The 25,948-nt window shown below is 44.1% G+C and overlaps 1 protein-coding gene across 1 annotated transcript in view; it reads left to right on the top strand.

Annotated features, from left to right (window-relative positions):
• tbck (TBC1 domain containing kinase) overlaps positions 1-25,948 on the top strand; it is a 188,737-nt gene that overhangs the window by 5,585 nt on the left and 157,204 nt on the right. The window contains 6 exon segments of the mRNA XM_084318848.1: positions 3,275-3,348; positions 5,570-5,711; positions 5,870-5,930; positions 6,033-6,094; positions 6,612-6,673; positions 7,405-7,553. Coding sequence (XP_084174974.1) covers positions 3,275-3,348; positions 5,570-5,711; positions 5,870-5,930; positions 6,033-6,094; positions 6,612-6,673; positions 7,405-7,553 — 550 coding nt within the window.

The following is a 25,948-nucleotide window of genomic DNA, read 5'->3' as shown; positions in this document are numbered from 1 at the left end:
ACTCAATTCATTTAAACCTGCACAATGTAACTTTTTTTTTTACAAGTCTCATTTCTAGAACAAAAATGTAAATGACATAAATGTAAAACGGTGCCCAAAGTTACTTTGCTCGAAGACATGTTGCCGTTTTCTCTTATTCTCCATGTATGAACAAGGAGCAGTTACCTTTTATGTTATTATTATCTTCAATACTGCAGTTTTGAGGGCGGCTAAGTGGCGCAGTGGGCAAGGCGCTCGCCACTAACACAGGAGATGCTGGGTTCGAGCCCAGCTCTCGGCGTTGCTACCAGCTTGGCTGGTCTTCATACTAACACAATTGGCAGTTTTAGGGGTGGGAAAGCTGGTGGGTGGGGATCGGACGTTGTGGACAGCGACTCCTACAGGTCGGTTGGTGCGCCTGTACAGCAGAATCAGGAAGCATCGGGGGCAGCGTGAGCCTCCCACACGTTACTCCTCGCCACTGAGAGATCACGCTGTACAGGTGAAAAGATGCGACAGCTGCCTCCTCGTGTACCGGAGGGGACACATGATGCAAGGCTTGGTCCTCACTGCAGCCGACCAGCGGGAGGCATAGTCTAGCAACGTTCGAGACAGGGGAAGGGAGAATTGAAGGGAGAATTGGCGAGGCGAAATTGGGATGGGAGAAAAAATAGGAAAATAAGGAGAAAAAGTGTATACAAAAAAAAATACTGCAGTTTTGACTCACCGTTTATTAAAGGGGAATCTCACCCATTTCAAGAATTCACATAATGTTCTTGCTATGCTGCTGCTCCTAAAGCTAGACGAGAGAGAGAGAGAGAGAGAGAGAGAGAGAGAGAGAGAGAGAGAGAGAGAGGTTTATATTCTAGCACTGCTAGAAGGTCTGAACCTGAATTAAGTGTGTAGTTCACACAAACATTATACATTCAGAGCCCCGTTCATTGTCTAAGAAGCACCCCCGGAATTCACATCCCAGTTCCATCACTGATTGGAGGGCTCTCTCCATGTCATGTGATAGTGCATCCCAGTCTCTGATTGGTCAGTAGATGCAGTTCCACAATAGACCTCTCAAGTGTTATTGCCATGTTAAGTTTCAGTCGTGCACTTATGGCGAAAATTACATGTATCTTGATGAAAAACCACACCATGCTTGTACTGTACATTGTTTTTTAAAGTCCATGATAAAATGAAAGTATAGTTACCACTTAAGATAGAGTAATTGTGCAGCCTGCCGTTTGTCAAATATCAGTAATTTTGTACTTTATAGTGCAGTTGGAGTGAGAGGGAAACTGATATTTTACTGAAGGACTATATGTTTTGTTAACTAGTGAAATTTGCCAACACACCTCTCTCTTTCTCTCTCACACTCTCTCGCTCTCTCTTTCTAACACACACATGCACAAACACACTATCTCTCCCTCCCTCTGTCTCTCTTACTATCACACACACACACATGCATACACATAGCCTTCATTCCCAGACATACTGTATCTATCTACACACACTACCTGCCTCTTGCTCTCTCTCTCTCTCTCTACACACATACAGTAGCCTTCAACTTGTACACACATATTCGATTAGATTAGATTCAAATGTATATTTGTCATTATACAGTACAAGTACAGTACAACAAAAAGAAGTTTGGCATGTAGGCCTAACCAGAGTGCAAATGTAACAGTAAAGTGCGATAGTAATATACAATGTACAGGTGATTAAACTGGGTATAAAATATATATACACACACACACACACACACACACACACACACACACACACACACACACACACACACACACACGCACACACACACACACACACACACACAGCCTTCTCAGTATAGGTCATTATCCAAATATCTCTGTACATCATACAGAGCTAACCTTACCGTTGTCTAACACTAAATGACGGTATGTTGCAATTCCGTCAACCCCCCCCCCCCCCCCACTGCAAGAAAGCACTGGACCTGATGACGTCATGCTGAGCTCGTTTTAGGCTAGTGATCCTTCCTCTTTTTCAAATAGCCTTTTTTGAAAATTCAAAACCCCCCTGCCTTATCGGAGAGAGAAATCACTATTAGGAGACTGCATTCAAGGTCAACAGCCTCTGTGACCCACAGATGATGCTGGGAGCGCTCTTTTAATAGCCCATTCATTCTCCCATAGCCGCAGGAGCCGGGTGGAGCCGGACTTCCTTTATCTGGGACACACATGAGAATTACCACACATTATGAGAGGCCTGTGGCAAGAGGCAGAATGTCATCATAACGGCAGCTCAGCTTGGGCAGCTAAACGTTGCGTTTGCCTGTGCCTGTGCATGGCAAGGATTCTATAAAAGAAGGAAAGGTCATTATGTCACTGTGTAGCACGTGAACGCACATTCGTGCCAAGTGTGGAAACGTTCAGTTTTGGTCAACATTGAGTTGAACGGGATCCGCCATCTCCTCGTCATTTAAACGGGTTATTACCTCGGATGTCAGAATCATCTGCAATTTGTTGCGTTGTTAACTAGCTAACGTTTGATATATTAGTTGATGTATATTTCCTCAGATAGCTTGTACATTCTACATTTGAATACAGGCTTCAATAGAACTGGCACCAAAGTCTTGACACCAAGCAGGGCATTGAACGCTGGCATTCCGACATGTTGACCCTTCCTTCTTTTATATTAGTTTTCTTTCCTGGGTGCGTGGCAGCCTCCCTGCCTCGGTCAGAGTGGGTGGCGAAGCCGCTGCTTCCACTTACATGACAGTGAAAACAACAGGGGCAGCAGCACGGCCACCCGGTACTCAGTAGGTCAGCGGCCCGCGGGGCTCCAAGCGGCGCCGTCAACACACCGCGTCGGAAACAATTGGGAGTGTGCTGTGCACGGTCTTTACTTCACGTTCGATTGTATGTCTAATCCATTAAAATGGATGCATGAACGGTTAGGGAAAGGAGGGGTTTGCTGGTTTTAATCCCTGCAAGGTTGCTGTTTTGAGTTGCTTGACTTGGCTGAGAATAATGGGTGGCCAGCAGTAGATGAGACACGGTCCTCCAGGGGGGGGGGGGGGGGGGGGGGGGGGGGCTGCTTGGTGGCCAGCCGTAGATGTGGCTGTTCTGGACACAGCCCAGCTGGGAATGTGTGCGTCTGTTACACTATGTCCTTCTGCAACTATTCCCCTCGGGATGTTGATGTAAATACGAATGTGTTTTTAGTCAAATTGCCTGGTTGCACAAGTGTTTTAAGAAAAATGAATAAAGCAACTAAACAAATGAAATGATAGCTTTGAAATTGAATGTTTTAAAAACATGTTTAGGGAAACGTCAAGCTGGCAAAGTTTGGGCTCTACCACATGACTGATCACGGCGCGGATGTCGACTTCCCTATTGGGTAAGCGTTTTCTCTTCTGAGCGTAAGAAATTAAAAACACGTGACCATTTATGTGGTCCTTTGACAAAGGCATTAAATTGCAATCTGTTCTATCTACTCAGTCTGCAAATGGTTTGCTGAGAGACTGCAGCTCAGATAGAGGCCCATGAAACATGTAACTATGAAGCATCTATGAACTGTGAAGTGTCTTTAACACGTTCTATTCTATTCTATCAATCAATCAATGCACTCCTGGAACTTGTCATGGTGTGGGTCAACAGCTCCCTTGTGTGGACAGCACAGTGTATGCGTGCTGTCAGTGAAGTCTATGTGAAAAACAAGATATAGCACAAGACCTATGCTTCACGGGCCATCCTGTTATATAGGATGCAGAAACAGGATATTAAATAAGCCTCCTGATTGAAGCACAGATTGTTGGACTTATATCCTAATTTGAAGGCATTTGTGTGTTCTACAAAGTCTCTCAGTATAATATCCCTTTGCAGAGTGAAAAGAAGAATTGTGTGTGTGTGTGTGTGTGTGTGTGTGTGTGTGTGTGTGTGTGTGTGTGTGTGTGTGTGTGTGTGTGTGTGTGTGTGTGTGTGTGTGTGTGTGTGTGTGTGTGTGTGTGTGTGTGTGTGTGTGTGTGTGTGTGTGTGTGTGTGTGTGTGTGTGTGTGTGTGTGTGTGTGTGTGTGTGTGTGTGTGTGTGTGTGTGTGTGTGTGTGTGTGTGTGTGTGTGTGTGTGTGTGCACCCACATGCCTATACCATTATATAGTAGGTCTGTTGTCCTTGCAGATGTCCTGCATTATCCACTAAGAAGGACATCTGGTTTGAAAATGTAATAAGCATATCTCTTGTATATGGATTCTTGATATAAAACCACTAAGTACATTGTTTTCTTTACAGTCCATGATATAATGTGAGTACAGTTAACACACGAGATAGAGTCATTGTGTAGTCTGCCACTTGTCAAATATCAGCTGTCTTTTTTTAAACAATGATTAAAAAAACATGTATTGGATGAAATATATATATATTGGAATATGAAAAGGACTTGGGGTCATCTTCTGCTATAGCAGAGATTCAGTCAAGCGTGCTATGCAGGAGAACCACATGATAGAGATTCTGCTGTTAGGCTATTACAATACAAGACATCCACTGCAGGGGAAAAACAATATATATATATAATGCTCAAGTTAATCATTTTCAGCTTAACACATTGGTAGCCAAAATCGCTTTCCAGCGTTTTTGGCCGCCATGCGTTGACCGCCAGGATCGCTGTACAGCGTTTTTGAGATAAATATTTCATTTTTTCGCCATGGCATTCATAATTCATATACCCACCCCCGGTGCTGCAGCTGGACCTTAGATGTGACTGCAACGACGGCTCAATACCGCCGCCTGGTGGATGGTCGGGCGAGTTACACTCGCCAACAGGATGTGCCAATCAGTGCATCGATGAAACTCATCCGGCAGTCACATCTCGTTACGGGACTCCCGACAGACACTATGTACATAATGGATCGCTTTCTAAACTTAACAATCGATATGATTTCGGCGTTTATTGCGACATACAAACCGGAAATGGACCTAGGCGATCGGCGTCGTATAATTGGGATCTTTCACCGCCAGTCTCATTGGCCCACGGTAAGAGGAATATAACGTTATTTTCAACCCGATTGTGCGTTTCCTTGTTTGCAAACCATCTGATCAATATATCCACCCAACCTACATAAAGCATTTACTGATGATCGGGGAATTATAAACGACCCCCCCCTTTCCTCTGCGCATGATGAGGCATAATGTATACCGATCATATACATTTGAGTTTTTTGGTGTAGCGTGTATGGGGGGGAAACGGCAATCGATAATCTATATAATGCGTTTGGGCCTATAACTAGCGTTTTTGGAATTACAGCAGAAAAGATTAAAAACATACTTATATTCTAGAAGGTATTAACACAACAATGTATGAATGAAAAAGTATAACGTTCCCACATCCTGAACGATAGATAATCGATGTTGACTGGGCCATAGTAATGTCAATATAGCAATAAAATTTAAAAAGTTATAGCCCTGCAAAGAAGGTAAACATCTCCATAGGCTTACAGCGCTGGCAGAGAGGGGCATGAGATGGGCATAACCCCCGGCGGACAATGTGTTAATGGAAACCAGGGACGCATGTTCTATAGAAGCTTCATGAATAATGTGACCCTCTCCTCTGTGATGGTGTTCCCAGGTACCCATCGTATCTGTCTCCAGAGGCGATCGCTCAGGGCTCCTACCACCCCAGTGACCCCTCCAACGACGAGGCTCCTCAGCCCTCGGGGCCAAAGACTGACGTGTGGTCCCTCGGGGTGCTGCTCTTTGAGATGTGTGCTGTGAGAATCTCTTCATCTCAGTCACGCAACATTTAATATTGTCGAGACACTAAAATGATATCTTCCGCGTATGTGTGGTTTTGCTCGAAATTATGTTTGAAGGTTTATTAACCTTTTTGCCTTGAAATCCTAATGCGGTGAACCGTGTGTCCTTGCAGGGTAGACGACTACTGCAGAATATTGATATAAGCGAGAGATTGAAATTCATCATAACCTTGGGTAAGTCATGGTTGTAATATCCTGAGTATCTTATGCTGTTGAGCTCGATTAGGATCATGGCGTTTATTAACTTTTTTCTCTCTCTTTTGTGGTCATTCTCAGGTTGCATGGATGACATTGTCACGGTCCTTGCTGAGGAACATGGCTGCTTGGATACCATCAAGGTTGTCTGGAAATATATGCGTATAAATATATATATATACATTATATAAACACACACACACACATATATATATATACAATATATATATACACTCATATGGAAATATTCTAATTTGATTCCATTGAATTCAATTATTAGTGGTAGTTTTAGAAGGTCATTGCTTCTTAGGATTTCCTGTGTTGCTTATCAATGTATAGACCTGATCACAAACCTAATTCAACATCAACCAAATCAGTGCCACAATCTTTTGTGACCTTAACTTGTGTGTGCGCGTGTGTGTGTGTGTGTGTGTGTGTGTGTGTGTGTGTGTGTGTGTGTGTGTGTGTGTGTGTGTGTGTGTGTGTGTGTATTAATAGACTTCATCTGGCCTCCATTGCTAGAATGGTGTTCCTTGTAAAAAAGCTTTTAACCTTTTTTCAGGGTGGTTTCAGACCTTTTATTTCTTTTAGATTCTGGAAAGCCATAAAAAACTGCTGATCTTGTGGCGTAACTAATACGATTGTCCCTGTGCTTTACAGGAATTGCCCGAGAATGTTCTAGAGTTATTAAGGAAATGCTTGACCTATCTTCCATCCAAAAGGTAAATACACTGTCTTGGACATCATATCCTGTCAGAGGAACTTGTGGCATTTAATTTTCAGTCACGGAGATGAACTACAAGGAGCATGGAATACTCACAGCGTGTATAGAATGCAAGATTCCAACATGCTGTGGTCAGCTGGTAAAATGATACCCAAACAAACAGATGTTAGTGATCCAGTGAAATAAAAGCATTGTTTTTGTTGTTGATATCTGATACAATAATATTGACTCCTCTAAACTCTTCATTCAGTGAATGGTCAGATTATTTTAAGTTATGACACCATTGAGTTTGAAGAGATATTGTAAGTGTATTATTGTTATCGTATTATTATTATTATTATTATTATTATTATTATTATTATTATTATTATTATTATTATTATTATTATTATTATTATTATTATTATTATTATTATTATTATTATTATTATTATTATATTATTGTCATAGTATTATTGTGTTATTATACATTTATGACGGCTTTATTTGTATGACATAATTGTTTTTGAAGAGATATTGTAAGTGGTGGTGAAGGAAATTACCCAATCCTGTTACTTGAAAAAAGTGGTTGATTATAATTCAATCAAACTAGTGATGAAAGGAATGTGATTGGATTATGTGCGGTTAGATGGCTAAAAGGCCTGTGTGTGTGTGTGTGTGTGTGTGTGTGTGTGTGTGTGTGTGTGTGTGTGTGTGTGTGTGTGTGTGTGTGTGTGTGGGGTCTTCCAGACCCACCCCTGCAGAGCTGTTGGAGGACCCGGTGTTTGACGGAGTGTCCTGCCTCTACACTCCCTTCCAGAAGCCCGTCAGCCTCTTCTCCTCCTCCCTGCGCTGTGCTGACCTAGAGCTCCCTGAGGACATCAGCGACCTCTGCAAAGGTCTGTCTCATCTACACACAATCATGCAAGCCTGCAGGCGCACACATTCATACACACACACACACTCACTCACACACATGTATTTCTATACTTGAGAGGGCTTTTGATTACATTCCAATGACCACATTAATTCTCTAGCGCTCTGAGTTGTTATTATCTTATTATTGTATTTTTATCGTATTATTATTATCATGTTATTATTGTGTTACTATCATATTATTATTATCGTGTTATCATATTATTATTATTGTATTATTATTGTCATTATCGTATTAGTATCATATTATTGTGTTATTATCATATTACTATCATAATATTGTTATTATCGCATTATTATCATATTACTGTTATTATCGTATTATCATATTGATATTTTATTATTATTGTATTGTTATGATCTTATCATTGTTATTATATTTTGTATTATTATTGATAATATTAAGTTCATTGTGTTATTATGTGTGTATAATATTATTGTTATTGTCGTGTTATTATTGTATTATACGTGTTATTGTTATGATAGTATTGTTATTATAATGTTATTGTTATTATGGTATTAGTATGGTATTATTATCATATAGTGTATTATTATCATGTTATTATTGTATTCTTGTTATTATCGTATTTTTGTTATTATCGTATTATTGTTATATTATTGTCACTTATTATCATAAGTAATGTACTCTGTGGATGCCTGAACACAGAGTACCACCGACTGTCAGTTGGAAACGGTGACCACCAATGCCGAACATGGACACGGGGGTCATGAGTGCAGTCTTTGCACAGTCCGACTGAGAGGACGTGAACAAGTCACTACTAAACCAATCCAGCGAACCCTCTGACGGCGAGGCTGATGATGAGTCACTATCTCAGACTCAGACTCAGTCCACTGCTGACAGTAGTGGGCAAGCAGGGCCCATAACCGCCGGTGCCCTTTTGGACGGCATGGACTGCATATAGTGCTTTTATCCAACGCGCTTTACAAGTTATGCCTCACATTCACCCATTCACTCACACATTCACTCACACATTCACTCACACAGGTGCCAACCTGCTCGGGAGCAGTTAGGGGTTAAGTGTCTTGCTCAAGGACACTTCGACATGCTGCTCGGGAGGAGCAGGAATAAAAAAAAAAAAACTGGGAACCTTACGATTACCTGACAACCGCTCTACCTCCTGAGCCACCGTCCCCCCCCCCCCCTTTTCTTCTGTGTTTGCCAGCGAGCCACCTGTCTTCTTGGTCTCAGCTGGCCTCCTCCCAGGGCTAATGAGGAGGGTAATGAGATGTAGGGACACGTCCTCCCACCTACACAGGCTGGTAAAGCAACCCCTCCCCATTTTTTATAGCTGTTTCAGGGACATCAAAAAGACATGGGGTTGGGTCCTTGGTCCTGTTGGGTGGCTTCACCTCTCTGACGGAGATAGACAAGGCTAAATAATCGGGATGCTTCTCCTGCCCTAGAGTGGAATTTTTGGCACGGTGGTGTAGTGGTTAACACTGTCGCCTCACAGCAAGAAGGTTCGATTCCCGCTTGGGGACCAGGTTTCCGCGTTGCCAGGTACCCAGATGGGGTATCTCCCAGGCCTTTCTGTGTGGAGTTAAGAGATAAGAGAAACCCAATGGAAAAACATGCACAACAGACCGCTGTCACCCTGACGAAGATGGGCAGGAGCACTTGGATTGGGCCCCGGGGCGCGGTACCTCGCTGACGCACCTATCTGCTCCCGGACGACGGGATGGGTCAAGTGCAGAGACTCAATCACATTGGCGACCCAAAAAACAATGCGTGTGTTCCTGTGTGTTTATTTGTTTATTAGCAAAGGATCCCCATTAGCTGACGTCAACTAGTCTTCCTGGGGTACGAGACAACATTAAAACATTACAACATATTAGGGCTGTCTTAAATACTTCGAAGCTTCGAAGCTTCGTTCGATGGCACAAGCTTCGAACATTTAAAAAAATCGAACTTTCAATTTTTATTTCTATTTTTTAACTTCGATTTATTTTTTATGTTCGAAGCTTGTGCCATCGAAATAACGTTTATCCATTCAACTAGCTGCTGTACTGCTATGGTAGCTAGCCTAGCCGCAATGCTATGGTCGATCCCATTCACGTTAGCATGTAAGCTAACAACAAGAGCGTTAGGTTTAGTCTCTTGCTTTTTGAGAGACATAAACTCTCCGCTCTTGGTGGTACATTGTGTTGATGACTCTGCACCCCCCCTTAACAACTGTTTGTATTGAGCCGTATTGTATTGTACCCATTCTGCAATGTTAAATAACGTTTATCCATTCAACTAGCTGCTGTACTGCTATGGTAGCTAGCCTAGCCGCAATGCTATGGTCGATCCCATTCACGTTAGCATGTAAGCTAACAACAACAAGAGCGTTAGGTAGGTTTAGTCTCTCGCTTTTCGATTTTCATTTTTTATTTTTATTTTTTACTTCGATGTGTGTGTGTGTGTGTGTGTGTGTGTGTGTGTGTGTGTGTGTGTGTGTGCATGGGGCCATTGGGTGGGGCCGGGGGACAAATACACTGGAGGAAAGTAACCCAGCTCAGCACTGCCAAAATTATATCATCACTATTGCCTGTTTGAAGGATATCATACTCAAACACATATACACCTACATGCCTTGTAGAATTCCACACATAAGAAAGAAAGATACTTAGATGAATAAACAAAATAGGAAATAAAATGTAGAAATGCATGCAATACATAAATAAATATGAATCTCCATATATGAAATAGATAATAGAACATTTAGATAAGGTGCTACTGAGATGTTTTGGTGAGTTCTTTGTTTTTTTGTGGAAGTAGCCCTTCTTAAAAATGCATGAACATACTGATAATTGGTCTCTAGTGGAGTCTACAAGGTCTACATTGCCGGCCCGGACCATGTAGAATCCGGACCTTGTAATAATAATAATAATAATAATAACTTTATTTGTATAGCACTTTTCATACAGAGGTTGCAGTTCAAAGTGCTTCACAACAGTAAAAAATACAGGCATAAGCGAGCATAAAAAGATAGACAGGTAGAATCACAGTGTTTCACATTAGGATCTAGCATCCCAATAGGCTCTCCGCTTACAGTTTTCAGTAACACAAATAGTAAAAATAGTTTAAAATGATTCAGTTTAAAAATAGTAAAATAAAAATAAAATAAAATAAAAATTATAAAATAGAACGGACATAAAAAATACAGGCATGAGCGAGCATACAACAATGCATAAAGTGTACAGACAATCCATGCTGATTGATCTGCCATAAGCAAGTGAAGATTACAGTCTGTTCTAACAAACCAAACTGCCATGTATTAAAGTTTACAGACAATCCATGCTGATTGATCTGCCATAAGCATAAGATTACAGTCTGTTCTAACAAACCAAACTGCCATGTATTAGTGTTTCTACTAACAGCCAGGACACAGTTAACCTGGTTCTACTACAGCCAGGACACAGTTAACCTGGTTCTACAACAGCCAGGACACAGTTAACCTGGTTCTCTCTATTCAGTAATTAAAAAGTGCTACTACAGCCAGGACACAGTTAACCTGGTTCTACAATGCTACAGCCAGGACACAGTTAACCTGGTTCTACAATGCTACAGCCAGGACACAGTTAACCTGGTTCTACTACAGCCAGGACACAGTTAACCTGGTTCTACTACAATGCTACAGCAATGCTACAGCCAGGACACAGTTAACCTGGTTCTACAATGCTACTACAGCCAGGACACAGTTAACCTGGTTCTACTACTACAGCCAGGACACAGTTAACCTGGTTCTACTACAATGCTACAGCACTAACCGACGGACATAAAAAAAAAAAAAAAAAAAAAAAGCGAGCATAGCAAATAATAAGAATAGGAAATGATTCAGTTTAAAAATAGTCATCAGTAAGAAGTAAAAAGTGCAATAACCGACACATGAATTTGATAGGCAGTGTAAAAGAGTAGGCAGGGTAAGAATAAATACAAGTTGTGTCAGGATATCCCTGATGTTTCCTCTTGCCACTAGGTGGTAGCAGATATCTATCAGTGAAATGCCTGAGCAAAGAGATAGGTTAGGTGCTATGCATTATAAATGTCATTTTTCAGTCTCTAGCATTGTATTATAGTAATAGGAGTTCGTATCAATGTGTTTTTGGGCCTAAATACTATATTGGCGAATTCCTCAGCTACAGCCCATCCCCTCTTTGCCTCTAGTAAATCAGGTCATGTTGATTTGACGACCTGGTGCACGTCACAGGGTGCTGTTTATAGCGCACGGTGATGTGATTGGCTCTGTGGTTTTAGTAATGCCCGCCTCCATTCTTGCTACCTGCAGGGTGGAAGGTTTGTCCAGAAGATCACTAATCAGCTGAAGCCTGATGCGGTTCCCTCGGTCTTCGACAGACAGACCGGCGTTAGCTCTCGGGACTCGGGAGCGATCGCTAGCTACTTAGCACCAGCCGGGGCCGGCGTTAGCAACCGGGAGCGTCGTTGAGCATTCAGCCTGCTGGCTACCTAGATCCACTTCAACCAGCGTCGCGGAGCATTCAGCCTGCTGGCTACACAGCTTGTCGGTGTGCTAATAGCCTCTGCAAGCTAACGGTAGCTGGCTACACAGCTTGTCGGTGTGCTGGAGCCTCTGCAAGCTAACGTTAGCTGGCTACACAGCTTGTCGGTGTGCTGGAGCCTCTGCAAGCTAACGGTAGCTGGCTCCAGGCTATTAGCACATCGACAAGCTGCTGGAGCTCCCGACGCTCGGCTGGTTGAAGTGGATCTAGGTAGCCAGCAGGCTGAATGCTCCGCGACGCTCCCGGTTGCTATCATGTGCAGGTCCTCTTCTCAGACCTGTGTGGCAAAGCACTGCACACGCATCATGCAAGCTACACATCGCTGCATGTTGATCAATGGTGGCCCACTCGGTGCATCACAGTGGGCTACTATTGTGCTAACAACAACCGCGGTGTCCGGCTTGTCGGCCGGCATGAGTGCTCGATTTGGGGTGGTTCTCTCCTCCTTGTGTGCCCCCGTTCTCGCGGGTGTCCTGCCGGGGAGCTTGTGGACGCGACAACAGCGGCGGCCGTAGCGTTAGTTAGCTCATAGCTATTGTGTACCACTAGCGTTACGGCGGGCTCGAGCACCCTACGGCTGCCGCCGTTGTCGCGTCCATGGGCTCCCCGGCAGGGTACCCGTGGGGACGGGGGTGTACAGAGAGGAGAGAACCATTTTGTGTCGGGCGTGCATGCCGGACGTCGGGATATGTTGTTAGCACAATAGCTACCAAGCTAAGCTATGTTAGCTTCTAACGGTGTATACACAATATGTACAACGACACAATGATTTACATTATTACAAATATGGTAACGTGGTTGTGGCTTTTACAAATAGTGGTAACATATATATAGATAGACAGTACTGCTACATCTCTATATTTATGACATACCATATTTGTATTGCTACAGTACTGCTCAGTACTGCTATGATGGAGACCAGAGAAAGACTTTCGTCTTGTTTACATCAGGGTCCCCCAATTTCAATTCATGGTAACATATTATATATATATAGATAGACAGTACTGCTACATCTCTATATTTATGACATACCATATTTGTATGTAACCTGAAACCTAATCTCTGACGGGGAGATGGGCGGAGCTATTTGGTGGGTGGCTGTCACTCAAAGTCTGGGTGGAGCCAAGCCAATAATAGCCTGCTTTCATGAGGCTGAAAAATGCTGGTTTTGAGTACAAGATTAGAAATATAAAACAATGATTATTTTTGGAATAAAAATTACAGATGTGTTACATAGACTCACAGGAAGTGTGTAAAGTTGCCCAAATAGTGCTAGGAATAGCAGTGCATAACCCCTTTAAGCTGTCTTTTAAAGATGTCTAGCGAGTTGGCTTCCCTGATGTTTTGTAGACTGACATAATTATGTGCATAGTTTAGTCTACACGGGCCATATTTCAAATAATCAAAATCTTACTTCATTCATCTTACTTAAACATTCTTGATTTGGAATTTGGAATTTGAAATCTGAAGTTGTTCGAATGACAACAGCGATCCACCTTGAATTAAATCACACAGCCGAGTGAAACCTTGTTGGCTGCGTCACAGTCATGAAAGGGGCTACTTAATTAATTAATCCAATCCACTTTATTTATAGAGCACATTTAAAAACAACAAAGTTTACCAAAGTGCTGTACAAGTCCCACAACATAAGATTAAAAAAAATAAGTATTATTATTATTATTTTTTTAATCGAAGCTTTGAATTAAAATCGAAGCTCGGCCCCGAAGCTTCGATTGCCAAAAAAAGCTTCGAAGGTCAGCCCTACAACATATACATTACAATTAAAACATAATACAATTAAAACATAGCAAGACGTACCAACCGAGGAAACACAACATAGCAAGACGTACCAACCGAGGAAACACAACAACATTAACACACAAACAAATTATATCTAAATATATACAAATATATAAAAATCTAAGGTAACATATTGACATACATTATCAATATTGGCTCACATGTAAGATTTTCATTTATTTTTTAAGCTTGCTACACCTCTTATGTCACGTTCCTGTGTGTGTGTGTGCCGCCCATTGCAAGTGTCTCGTTGCATGCCGAATAAAGACTTCTAAAAAGTCCTGCATTATTATTATTATTATTATTATTATTATTGTATTCTTCATTGCAGCCTAATTGGCCCCAGAATACCAACGCAGGCTTTACCTCCATGCCCATGCTCCCTCACAAGCAGCCCAGGTTTTTGGCTCAGATGCTGCCCAGGCAGCTTGAGCCCAGACCACAGTTTCTATGCTCATCTCACGGAGCTCCAGGCCGACGTGGAGCATGGGAAATCTATCACAGAGGGAAGTCCGTACGGTGCTCGATTTCACCATGCGGACTACCCGTTGAATCAGGCCGCGGGCAGGGTCATGGGTTAGACTGTTGTGGCACAGAGGCATCTGTGGTTCCACCTGGCCAACGTTCCAGACAAGGAGAGACTCCTTGGACGAGAATCTCAGCTCTCAGGGGGGTGGTTTGGTGGAGTGGTTGCCACCATGCAGGCCTCAATCGAGCTGAAGAGTGAGTGAGGCTTTCAGCTCAATGCTTCCCTGCAAACAGGCTACCCTCGCCAGCCATCCAGCTGGGCCGGGGCGCTCTTTTGCTCAGGTGGCTGTGGACCCTGGCTGGAAGCCCAGGAAGCAGCAGGCTGCCCCTCAGCAGAGAGAGACCCTGGCAGCAGAGAGAGACCCAGGAAGCAGGCTGCCCCTCAGCAGAGAGAGACCCTGGCAGCAGAGAGAGACCCTGGCAGCAGGCTGCCCCTCAGCAGAGAGACCCTGGCAGCAGGCTGCCCCTCAGCAGAGAGAGACCCTGGCAGCAACAGGCTGCCCCTCAGCAGAGAGAGACCCTGGCAGCAACAGGCTGCCCCTCAGCAGAGAGAGACCCTGGCAGCAACAGGCTGCCCCTCAGCAGAGAGACCCTGGCAGCAGGCTGCCCCTCAGCAGAGAGACCCACAAAGCAGCAGGCTGCCCCTCAGCAGAGAGAGACCCAGGAAGCAACAGGCTGGCCCTCAGCAGAGAGAGACCCTGGAAGCAACAGGCTGGCCCTCAGCAGAGAGACCCTGGCAGCAACAGGCTGGCCCTCAGCAGAGAGACCCTGGCTGCCCCTCAGCAGAGAGAGACCCTGGCAGCAACAGGCTGCCCCTCAGCAGAGAGACCCTGGCAGCAGGCTGCCCCTCAGCAGAGAGACCCACAAAGCAGCAGGCTGCCCCTCAGCAGAGAGAGACCCAGGAAGCAACAGGCTGGCCCTCAGCAGAGAGAGACCCTGGCAGCAACAGGCTGCCCCTCAGCAGAGAGACCCTGGCAGCAACAGGCTGGCCCTCAGCAGAGAGAGACCCTGGCAGCAACAGGCTGCCCCTCAGCAGAGAGACCCTGGCAGCAACAGGCTGGCCCTCAGCAGAGAGAGACCCAGGCAGCAGGCTGCCCCTCAGCAGAGAGAGACCCTGGCAGCAGGCTGCCCCTCAGCAGAGAGAGACCCTGGCAGCAAAAGGCTGCCCCTCAGCAGAGAGACCCTGGCAGCAACAGGCTGGCCCTCAGCAGAGAGACCCTGGCTGCCCCTCAGCAGAGAGAGACCCTGGCAGCAACAGGCTGGCCCTCAGCAGAGAGAGACCCTGGAAGCAACAGGCTGCCCCTCAGCAGAGCGAGACCCTGGCAGCAACAGGCTGCCCCTCAGCAGAGAGAGACCCTGGCAGCAACAGGCTGGCCCTCAGCAGAGAGAGACCCTGGCAGCAACAGTCTGCTGGGACCAAGAACCGCTTCAACCCAGGTGGATCAGCCACACTCCCCTCACCCCGCCATCTGCACTAGCGTCTAAAAAGTCAAGGAAGCAGAAGGTCTTCCTCGCCTCTAGAGGGTGGATGGTGGGCTAAACCACCCCCCCTGTTCTAAATGCCCCCCCCCCCCCCCCCCCCATAGGTTCGTCAGGGTTCGTTCAGTTCTCCTCGTCAGACCCCTGTGTGTGTTCCCGGGATGGTGGCAGGAGTTAAGTGCTCAAAACAGTGTCACAAAAGCATTCCCATATGCTATGCTCCCCAGCGTGCAGTTCTGTCCCACTAACAATAGTGTTCAAGCTCAGCATGCCCGCAGGTCCCCCTGGGCTCGAGCAAAATAGTGGCACAAGCACAAAAGCAGAGTTTGTTAAAAACTAAAATAAAGATAAAGAACCACATTCCACCACAGTCGAGCCCAGCACCAAGACTGGTGAGGGGGAAAAAGAGAAATGTTAAAAAAGAAAAATGCACCTGACATACCCAGGAGAGAAACAAATAAAACTCTCTGTAGGTCCAGCAGAGAGGGGGGAACGCCCTCAGCTCAGACAAGGCAGAGGGCATGACGTATGCACTGCGCCAGGAGCTGATGGTGTCGTGTAGGTGTGCATGGTTGTTGAACCCCTTGGCTTCTCAGCACAATAAAGAACAGCTACAAACTCCAGTTCATCCAGACACCACCAGCCTTCTCCGGTGTGATAAGAGACATAAATAAAAAGGGAATATGCACATATTCTGAGAGAAGAAACCTCTCTAGTGGCCAAGAATGGTCGACAGTGGCTCAGGAGGTAGAGCAGTCGTCTGGTAAGAGGAAGGTTCCCGGTTCAATTCCCTCTCCTTCCGGGCAGCATGTCGAAATATCCTTGAGCAAGACACTTAACCCATAATTGCTCCAGATGAGCAGGTTGGCACCTTGCGCGCTTGCCTCCACCATCTGTGTGAGTGAATGTGAGGAACAAAATTGTAAAACACTTTGGATAAAAGCACCATTTACCATTTATTTACAATTCGGAAAGAGGCCTACTCAGGACATTATAGCCGTTACTTTGTTGTAAGAAGGGGGATGGGTCTTGACCCATCTTACAGTTGAGAGAATTCAAGTGTCTTGACAATTAACAAAAATGTGCAGAGGTCACCTTGGCTCTGTTGAGGGAACCAGGGCTCTCGGTTATGGCTTACTGTACGATTTCCTAGTCGGGTCAGAATCTGTAGCCCAAGCAATAGAGAACACAGAAACACTGCTCTCTCATCTCAGGGAACCTGGGGTTAACAATAAACACCTAAGAGTTCACTGATTCCAAAATAGGAATCGTTTTTGCGAGGTATGAATCTGAACTCCACCTCTTTCAGAGCCTCCATCTCTCAACAGAGAGAGACAGCGGCCCGTTTCGTCTCGGCCACATGGTAAAGTGCAGAATGTGTCTCTGTTTATTGGGACTTATTGCCTCCCTTATTGATATCCATTGGGACCGCTGTTAATGGGGGCATCTCAACGATGGGCTCTCTCCCTGCGGTTTAATTCAGCCAGTCGTATGCGTCGCAACAGAGATACTGGTAACAGCTGTTTGCACTCCAGCATCGCGGATGTTATGTCACACGCTGCTCACCAAGAGTGTCATGATGGGCATGGTAATATCCAAGAAGGTCATGACTGCGGATGCCTGCGCGCTCTCGTCTGCTCCATTTGTTGGCACAAAAGAGTCTACTATGGAGCGGCGTGCGTGTGAGACCACTGGGAGCGACTCGTGTCCCGGGCCACTTGAGTGTGTGTGAGCGGACCTGTCAATCCAGGGGAAACCTGTCAATCAAGAGTGGAGTGTGTGATGAAAATCATTCGTGCATAGTTTGGCGGGACTGTTCACATCCAGAGAAACTGCCCAGGGAACAGCGCCCCCTGGGGACGGATGCACTCAACACAGTTGTGGCTAAACGTGCTGCTTGAAGTGCGGGGACGTGCGTCCCAAAGTAGGGGTTCAGTGTAATGTGTTGCTATTTGCCTTTCCTCTGACTCATCTCATCCCAGTTACAGAGAGAGTGAGAGAGGAGGGGCTCTCTCTGATTCTAGTACCCCCAGGTGGCAGAGAGGGGATGTTGGAGAGGGAGTCATGGCAGCTCCCATCATGCAGTACTCTACTGTGAACCCTAGGGGCCAGACCTATGGCATTTCTAGGCATGTTCTCTAAAAGGTCCACATTGATCTTGGAAGGGCTTCCCCCTAGTGTCATAGCTACACTTCAGAGTGCCAGGGCTACTTCAACTGGGTCGTTTTATGATCTTAAGTCTAATGTGTTTGATGCCTGGTGTCAAAGTCTATTTGGCAGCCATTTTAGCCATTATGGATTTGATGACATCACAGCTGGCGCCCACCCTTTGGCATGTTGCTTTCTAAAGGGAGTGCAGCATTTGAGCCTCTCCACTAGAACAATAGTCACGTCTTGGGATTTGTCATTTGGTATCGGAGGCATTGTGTAATGCTCTGTTTTATCCATTGCAGGAAGTACTTCTGTATAAAACAACTGCCGTTGGTGTCCGTTAAATTAGTGGGTGGACTTCATACACTCTATTCACTGCACATTTATATACAGAGAACTCTGGCCTTCAGAGTGACCAGCTATTTGTGTGCTTTGCAAATCCAGTTAGGGGTCATGCTCTTGTCTAAACAGCATCTTTCGCACTGGATTGTCATGACCTATGGCTGTATGGGCAAGGAGCCACCACCAGGGGTGTGTGCCCATTCCACAAGGGGTGTGGCTACTTCACAGGTCCTATTTAAGGGTATCTTTTAACAAAATGTGAGGCTGCCAGTTGGGCTTCTCCTCATATCTTTGTGAGATACTATCGCCTCAATGTCTCCAGGCTCGGGCCAGGCAATGTTGCAGGCAAAGGGCTCAGGTCACTAGGCTATAGCTTAATGGAGCTCAGGCTGGAGCTTTTTGTGGCGTTTATAAAACTCCTATAGAGTGAGTTGTGTCGAATTGACTGAAAGAGAAAGGTTGTGTAACCTTGGTTCTCTGAAGGAAACAGAGTGAGACACAACACTAGAATGTCCCTCAAAGTTGGCTTGTCTTGAAGAGCTGTATCATATGGAAGCAAATGAGTGCCAGAAGTATTTGAATTTAATCAGACACCGCATTTATAGCATTGAAAATAATAACTTTGAAAACATGTATCTGAATTTGAAAACATGTATCTGAATTTTTTCAGACACCGCATTTTTGTATCTGAATTATTTCAGACACCGCATTTATAGTTTCAGACACCGAATTTATAGCATTGCAAATAAATACTTTGAAAATCATGTATCTGAATTTCTTTGCTCCGAATTTACCAATGCGAAATAAAAATGCAGTGTTAATAAAACAATTCGAATGCATAATAAAATTCAATTTGACGCCAAAAAAAAAATTCTATGCATAATTGCGGTGTATATAATTCGATGTCAAAAATTCAATGCATAATTGCGGTGTATGGAATTCGATGTAAAAAACCAACATCCGGGTATCCAGATGCAGAACCACAGAACCACCACAGCAGCAGCAGGCTGAGGCCCCTCGCTTCCATTGGCTGATTTGGGTCACGTGATTTGGGTCACGTGACCGTCCCACCCAATGGCTGAATTGGAGTATTGCACTGCGGGAATTGGCTGATGCACTGCGGGATTGATTGATTGATTGATTGATTGATTGATTGATTGATTGATTGATTGATTGATTGAAAACTTTATTAACAGATTGCAGAATGGGTACACGTGACCGCCACAGGCCCTGATTGATTGATTGAAAACTTTATTAACAGATTGTAGAATGGGTACAGTGACCGATTGATTGATTGATTGATTGATTGAAAACTTTATTAACGGATTGCAGAATGGGTACAGTGACGTCACAGGCCCGGATTGATTGATTGATTGATCTGATTGATTGATTGAAAACTTTATTAACAGATTGTAGAATGGGTACAGTGACCGATTGATTGATTGATTGATTGATTGAAAACTTTATTAACAGATTGCAGAATGGGTACAGTGACGTCACAGGCCCGGATTGATTGATTGATTGAAAACTTTATTAACAGATTGCAGAATGGGTACACGTGACCGCCACAGGCCCTGATTGATTGATTGAAAACTTTATTAACAGATTGTAGAATGGGTACAGTGACCGATTGATTGATTGATTGATTGATTGATTGAAAACTTTATTAACAGATTGCAGAATGGGTACAGTGACGTCACAGGCCCGGATTGATTGATTGATCTGATTGATTGATTGAAAACTTTATTAACAGATTGTAGAATGGGTACAGTGACCGATTGATTGATTGATTGATTGAAAACTTTATTAACAGATTGCAGAATGGGTACAGTGACGTCACAGGCCCGGATTGATTGATTGATTGAAAACTTTATTAACAGATTGCAGAATGGGTACACGTGACCGCCACAGGCCCTGATTGATTGATTGAAAACTTTATTAACAGATTGTAGAATGGGTACAGTGACCGATTGATTGATTGATTGATTGATTGATTGAAAACTTTATTAACAGATTGCAGAATGGGTACAGTGACGTCACAGGCCCGGATTGATTGATTGATTGATTGATCTGATTGATTGATTGAAAACTTTATTAACAGATTGTAGAATGGTACAGTGACTGATTGATTGATTGATTGATTGAAAACTTTATTAACAGATTACAGAATGGGTACAGTGACGTCACAGGCCCGGATTGATTGATTGATTGATTGAAAACTTTATTAACAGATTGCAGAATGGGTACAGTGACGTCACAGGCCCAGATTGATTGATTGATTGATTGATTGATTGATTGAAAACTTTATTAACAGATTGCAGAATGGGTATAGAGGTGTGATAGGTGTGATAGGTATGAGAGGTGGGATAGGTGTGATAGGTGTGAGAGGTGGGATCGGTGTGAGAGGTGTGATAGGTGTGAGAGGTGTGATAGGTGTGATAGGTGTGAGAGGTGTGAGAGGTGTGATAGGTGTGAGAGGTGTGAGAGGTGTGATAGGTGGGATCGGTGTGCTAGGTGTGATAGGTGTGATAGGTGTGAGAGGTGTGATATGTGTGACAGGTGTGAGAGGTGTGATAGGTGTGAGAGGTGTGATAGGTGGGATCGGTGTGCTAGGTGGGATCGGTGTGATAGGTGTGATAGGTGTGATCGGACACATCTCACACCTATCACACCTATCACACCGATCCCACCTATCACACCTATCACACCTATCACACCTCTCACACCTATCACACCTATCACACCGATCCCACCTATCACACCTATCACACCTATCACACCGATCACACCTCTCACACCTCTCACACCTATCACACCTCTCACACCGATCCCACCTCTCACACCTATCCCACCTATCACACCTATCACACCTATCACACCTATCACACCTCTCACACCTCTCACACCTATCACACCGATCCCACCTATCACACCTATCACACCTCTCACACCTATCACACCTCTCGCACCTATCACACCTATCCCACCGATCCCACCTATCACACCTCTCACACCTATCATACCTATCACACCTATCACACCTCTCACACCTCTCACACCTCTATACCCATTCTGCAATCTGTTAATAAAGTTTTCAATCAATCAATCAATCAATCAATCCGGGCCTGTGACGTCACTGTACCCATTCTGCAATCTGTTAATAAAGTTTTCAATCAATCAATCAATCAATCCGGGCCTGTGACGTCACTGTACCCATTCTGCAATCTGTTAATAAAGTTTTCAATCAATCAATCGGTCACTGTACCCATTCTACAATCTGTTAATAAAGTTTTCAATCAATCAGATCAATCAATCAATCAATCAATCCGGGCCTGTGACGTCACTGTACCCATTCTGCAATCTGTTAATAAAGTGTTCAATCAATCAATCAATCAATCAATCAATCGGTCACTGTACCCATTCTACAATCTGTTAATAAAGTTTTCAATCAATCAATCAATCAATCCCGCAGTGCATCAGCCAATGCCTGCAGTGCAATACTCCATTTCAGCCATTGGGTGGGACAGTCACGTGACCCAAATCATGTGACCCAAATAGAGGGGCCTCAGCCTGCTGCTGCTGTGGTGGTTCTGTGGTTCTGCAGCTGGATACCCGGATGTTGGTTTTTTACATCGAATTCCATACACCGCAATTATGCATCGAATTTTTGACATCGAATTATATACACCGCAATTATGCATCGAATTTTTTTTTTGGCGTCGAATTGAATTTTATTATGCATTCGAATTGTTTTATTAACACTGCATTTTTATTTCGCATAGGTAAATTTGGAGCAAAGAAATTCTGATACATGATTTTCAAAGTATTTATTTGCAATGCTATAAATTCGGTGTCTGAAACTATAAATGCAGTGTCTGAAATAATTCAGATACAAAAATGCGGTGTCTGAAAAAATTCAGATACATGTTTTCAAATTCAGATACATGTTTTCAAAGTTATTATTTTCAATGCTATAAATGCGGTGTCTGATTAAATTCAAATACTTCTGGCACTCATTTGCTTCCATAGTATCATTGTGAATGGAAGGATGCTAGGGGCGGGACTCCCCAGGTGCTGGCTAATCCTTTCTACCTAAAAGGCGCGTATAAGTACTTTTTTCCCATAGTGAGTGAGTTCAGAGAATCGAGGTTACATACATAACTGACCAATCGCATTAACACTTTGCGTGCCGCGCTGTTTGGTTAATTTACCTTTAGAATGCCGGCCTTTCTAGTCGTTTCCTTGGTCGTTGCACTATGTTTGCAATGCTGTGTTTGTGTTCTGTATTATAGCTGTAGAGACACGGTGTGGCCCATTTCGACAAACATTACTTGTAGTCCAGCATGGGAATAATGGTTTGTTTCCACATGCTGTAGTTTGTAGTTTACACGATAAACATCGCGCATTTCCAAGATAATAGTATTTTTTCATAGATTGCGAGATAAAACACGCTATGTGCAATAAGCCCAAACCGTTCTGGCTGATCCTCTGAAACCCTGAATACTCCCATATCAAAGGTATATGACTTGTATTATGTATCATCACAAAATCTTCAAGGGCGGGGGGGGGGGGGGGGGGGGGGGGGGGGTCGTTTTAACTCATAACTGTGATCGCGTTTGCCGAGCATGTTTTTCGTCCATTGAAACACAGAACTGTGATCGTTAGAAAACACGTTTCAGATTAGGTAAAATAGACATAAAATCTGCCTTACCTTAGCCAGAAGGTATTTCAAGAGAAAATTCCAAGCGATCGCATCGCCATCGCGATTACCAGTGTATATGTCTATACACGTTTCAATGGTCAAATACGCTTAGGAATGAATTCCTGTCCCGGGAGAAGGAGTGGCCACTCGCGAGGAGAAACTGAAAGTGAATCTGGCTATCAGCACAGAGCCCCATGCAGTTCAGACACGGGACGATACTGTCACCTGGTGATGGTCGATCAGAATGCAGTTCCAAATTGTCGGGAAGTGCCTAAATGATGCAGATCGCTCTGGGCAACTGTAGAGCGGGGATCAAAGTAAAAAGATCAAACGATCCAAAACGTATTTATACGTTATGGCACTCAACGATTGGCGCCCAGAAACGTAAAAACACGTTTATGGCACACAATGTGTTAACTCTCAATAACTGTCAAACTAAATGTATTCGTGCAAAACAAGCTTTGGATTGTGTGTGGAGCTGCAATTATTTAAGTAATCGATTCATCCAAAAATTATTTTATTGAGTAATCGGTGTATCTAAACAATTGATAACATTATTTTTTTTAAATGTTTATTTTTAACAGTTTCAGTGCCGGCCAGTTAACATTGAAATCCATGTTGAGTGCCAGCATCCACTTCAATGATAGCGTTAAAAAACGCATAATCTATGTTTTAAATTATGGCTATGTGTCTAATCTGCCTGTCGTTTATCAATGACTTGTTTGCAGTCAACATTGTCGAAACTGATTGTTTTTTTATCTGTTCATTTTCGTTTTTATAGCATTTGAAAAGGCCTCGTTTTCAAGGAATATATTAAGATTTTTATATTTTATATTATTATTTCCTGTCTCTGCTGTGCAGGCGTCCCCAACCGACCTGTAGGAGTCGCTGTCCACACGTCCAGATTACACCCATCGACTTCCACCCGCTGACTCTGCCAATTGAGCCAGTATGACGGCCGGCCCAAGCCGGAGGCAATGCCGACACCCGGATTCGAGACCAGAGTCTCTGCATGGTGACGAGCACAATCTCGCTGCGCCACCAGCCGCACCTAATGGAGAGTACTTCCCTCATGTCCTCGTAAACAGGACAGTAAAACTAAAATGTAACCTCATTCTCAATTTCACCTACGGTAGTAACAAAGTCTAATTCAAACAAAGTTTAGTAATAAAGGTATGCACACACACACACACATTTTAATACTTTATTTGTTCCACAAATTATATTACATAAACAGGGAATCAAATGTATCGGGGCCAAGCAGCACTGAACACTTAAGGGGGTAGACTAGCACCTCCTTCTCCACGTGGCTAAGCTGCCAAATAATAGCTGAGACAGAGCAATATTTGGCAATTTGTTTGGCTTTTCTTTTAGACATTGTAGCAATTCTCAGACCGGTCATGGTGCATTTGTATACATGGCCAAGACTTCCGAATACAAGTACACTATATCTACACCTATACCCAAGGTCGGCCATCACCCTGAGCAGTGGTTGGTATTTGATAGTCCCGGAAGGCCTGGTCCATGTACAGATCAAAGGTACAGCCTACTTCTACGACCAGCACCTCCCTGTGGCTGGTGTCAACAAAAACAACATGCAGTGTATTTGGTATGTTAGCAAAGACATCGTTGGTAAGGCAGCTGGGTGGCGCAGCGGACATTGCGCTCGTCACCAACACAAGAGACACCGGGTTCTAATCTGGCTGTCGGCGTTGCCTCCGGCTTGGGCCGGCCGTCATACTAACTCAATTGGCAGAGTTAGCAGGTGGGAAGTCGAAGGGTGGTCGTTGTGTACAGGTCGGTTGGGGCGCCTGCACAGCAAAGTCAAGAAAATGGCGGGGGCAGTGTGAGCCTCCTACACGTTACTCCTCGCCAAATGAGAGTCCGCGCTGGCACAACCGACCAGTGGGGGGCATATGCGAGCAACGATCAGGACATGGGAGGGAGAATTGGCACGAGAGTAAATTACAGAAAAAAGTAGATAAAAAAAAAAATACATCATTGGTAAGGCCAAACCACTCTGGTTGCACTCTGGCATGTTTGTGCATTGCTGCACTAGGATGGTGATATGTTCCGTACCGCATCAGACACAATGTCCACAATACGGTCATGATGAGCGATGTACAGGTGTTTGTATGCATTACATCCGTTTGTTATGTGTGCAATGGATTCTAGGTGTTGTGAATCCTAATGGTTTAAACAGAATGGACTGAGTTTGAGGATACCAAGTGGACAGATTGTATTTAGTGGGTAATACCTGCAGTCTTGCTTTGATGGTAAATTTTAAAACATCTTCACCAACAGCGGCATTCTTAAACACAGAGTGTGAGACCGAGTGGTCAGCAAACTCCAAACAAGCTAGCGTTCCCTGTAATCTGAGTCCACACCAGTGCTGCCTGATCTCAGACTGCTTCATGCTAAGCAGAACCCTCCTTGCAGACTCTCTGTGCAGTTCGACAGTCTCTTCCACACACAGCCACTCATAAACATGCAGGCACACACACACAGCCACACACACACACACACACACACACACACACACACACACACACACACACACACACACACACACACACACACACACACACACACAGCCACACATAAACATACAAACACACACACACACAGCCACACAACATGCAGGCGCACACACACACGCACAAACACACACACACACATACTATAATACAAATACGATACTTGATATGTCAGTTATTAAATTGATACTACATAATTAAATGAATTATTCACACAGTCGAGCATGGCCAAGGCCTCTCTTCACTCGCTGTGTATCACTGTATCAGGTCCAACTGATTACAGCTCATTAGCACT

Source organism: Notolepis coatsorum, assembly GCF_963971535.1.
Source record: "Notolepis coatsorum genome assembly, chromosome: 7".
NCBI classification, from domain to species: Eukaryota; Metazoa; Chordata; class Actinopteri; order Aulopiformes; family Paralepididae; genus Notolepis; species Notolepis coatsorum.
The sequence above is the reverse complement of the archived record's forward strand: the minus strand, read 5'-3'. Positions and strand labels throughout refer to the sequence as shown.